Source organism: Rhagoletis zephyria, unplaced genomic scaffold (assembly GCF_001687245.7).
Source record: "Rhagoletis zephyria isolate East Lansing unplaced genomic scaffold, Rhagoletis_zephyria_1.1 Rzeph_scaffold_35431, whole genome shotgun sequence".
Lineage (NCBI taxonomy): Eukaryota > Metazoa > Arthropoda > Insecta > Diptera > Tephritidae > Rhagoletis > Rhagoletis zephyria.
Window position 1 is genome coordinate 111 of NW_016192486.1, and position 2,614 is coordinate 2,724.

The following is a 2,614-nucleotide window of genomic DNA, read 5'->3' on the forward strand; positions in this document are numbered from 1 at the left end:
ATTTCAATTTATTTTCATGTGTGTAGGTATAACGAGGTACAAATGTTAATATAATTTTTCTCTTTTCCAATAACTAATCTTATCAGAGAAGTAGTCTTCTAGCTTTTTTCTTCGATAAGATATCTATGACGTGGTCAGGATCGACAGCAATATCCCAGTGAATGGAGATCATAGCGAGAGAACTTAATCTCTCATGACCCATTACACTTCGAGGTAAAGTTCTGATCCTTTTCATGGTGGAGAATGATCGTTCTACGCTAGCCTTTGTCACTGGCAGAGTGGCTAAAATGGTGAGAAGAAGTTTCATACCGCGGAAATAATTTCCTTCGCAATACTCCAACAGTTTCAAAACCTCGGATGATTTGTCAATTGACGATACTTTTGCGCTCCACAACCTATATTCTGCTTTCACTGCCGTTGACGACATCTGATCTTCAAAGTATGATGCTAAGTTGTCTAGCTCATCTGCTTTACTTACATCAGCAAATCCTGGGAGGAGAAGTTGGAAGGTCGGTAAAACATCTTCGTTTTCGAGGAATCGTTCCGTAAAATTTTCAACTAAGGAGTCAATGCACGGAAGGAATACTGTAATTCTGAAGTAAGCTTCGCTCGATGCAGTTTGCGGATTGGCACGGTTTGTTTGACGTGATACAAATCTTGGAGCACGGATTTCGCTGTCAAAAAAGTCTTTAGCTAGGTTTGATGCGGAAGAGAAGATTTGTCCAAAGAAATCATCAGCAGATTCTCTAATGTCCCGCAACGACTGTATTATTTCTTTCGTGCGATTTATAGCGGAGATGAAATCCAAAGACTTTTCCTGCAGAAATACTGACAGTGGTAGAGTTAAACTTAGCAGTTTTTCACATACCAAAAGGCCCACGATAAAGTCACTTTTTTGAATCGCAGCAATAAGAGCAGATGCTGTAGAAGATACAGACCATGTTTTGCCAGCTATTTCCTCCAGACTGATGGCAATGCATTCGAAAAGTTCCATGAATGAGATTATACTCTCATGTCTTTCAATAAATCTAGTTTCACAAAGGCGGAGCAGTCGCTTTTTTTTACTGTCCGGAGCATACTTTTGAACGCTTTTCTGGAAGATCTTGTTTGCGTTTGAAGTGTTTCTAAATAAATTTATAATTTGACCAACAACTCCATGACAGTTACGGATCACAGGCATCGACATTGCATTCGCAACAGCAAGATTCAAACGGTGACTTGCACAGTGATAATATCTTGCGTTATGATACTGGTTTTTGATTCTTTTCTGAACTCCACTCAAACGACCTGCCATATTTGCGGCTCCATCGTATCCTTGTCCGACACACTTATTCATGTCAAGTTTAAGCTCCTCACATCGCTGCAGAATAACGTTACTAAGATTCACGGAACATTGATCATCTATGGGGACAAAACCAACAAAATCTTCTCTTAATACTGGAGTGGACGAGTCCTTTGTAAAATCAACATACCGCAGACATATCGATAGTTGCTCAGTGCCAGAAACATCCATTGTTTCATCTCCAAGAATACTGAAGCAGTCAGTGTTGTAAACTTTGTTTATAATTTTTTCAGTAACTATATCGGAAGCTGTTTGTATAATTTCATTTTGCATTTGAGGGCTTAAATAAGTAGCGTTTTTTGCACTGTTTGTGATGTGCTTTTTTAATTCCTTATCTCCCGAATTGATTCTAAAACGTAAAAGAGCCCGAAACTTTCCATCTTTTTTTTCAGGCCGTTCTAAAGAGAAAGCACCGCTATCATTATCTCCTCTTAAAGGTAATTCCTGCTCTCCGCAAAATAGCACTGTCTCAATAATTGGTCTTAAAGCTGCCCTGTTCTCTTCTTTCTCGTTGGCACGTTGAATATCTAATTGTGACAAAATATCAAGCTGCTTACCAGACGCTACATTGAGAAATGATGTGGCTCGTGTATCGCATACTTCATGATATTCCATATTCTTGTGCTTTTTGAATAATTCGATGGCTTTCTTCCAATCCCGACAACTAGTGGTGACTAATTTACCTGGATTTTGATGATATCCTTTACCAACTCCTTCATGATAGAATAACCAGCATTTTTTGCAATAGACCCCATCTTCACTCGTTGAGTAAGCCAAAAAATCAAAGCCATCTTCAGTGATCCATGTCGGTTGGAAACTTCTATTACCTGATTTGCCTGCTGTAACGGGAAACCTGTGAGGCAGTTTCGGAAGTAAAAGCGACGTGAGTATATATTTTTTGGTAACATCATCCAGAGAATCACGATTTGCTTTTCCAATATCGAATTGGTTAGCTTGCCATAGAGTCGCAACAATGTCTTGATCGCTGTCTTGGTTACATTTTTCTGATTGGCCGTCATCAATAACTGAAGGTAATATTGCATCCTCATCTGCGAAAACAAATCATAAGTTCACATCATTTTAGTAAAAACTGTACGAAATATGATATCTGCGTATAATTGTAAAACAATGTACCCACCTTTTTCGCGATCATTCGGAGCAGAATTATTCGATCCAGATGCGAACTGCGGTTGCTATCGTCATTATTTCCGTATCTGTGAATATGCTCTTCTGAAAAAAGACACACAAGGTTGCAAATCACTGATGTAGAAT

General features: G+C 38.8%; 1 protein-coding gene across 1 annotated transcript; it reads right to left on the bottom strand.

Moving 5' to 3' along the window:
• Positions 1 to 309: 309 nt before the first annotated feature.
• On the bottom strand, positions 310 to 2,391 carry LOC108354386 (52 kDa repressor of the inhibitor of the protein kinase-like; the record flags this gene model as incomplete). The annotated part of the gene is made up of 1 exon (XM_017605576.1): positions 310 to 2,391. A coding segment is annotated over one exon (2,082 nt), but the record flags the coding sequence as incomplete, so codon positions are not given.
• Between the last annotated feature and the right edge of the window lie 223 nt (positions 2,392 to 2,614).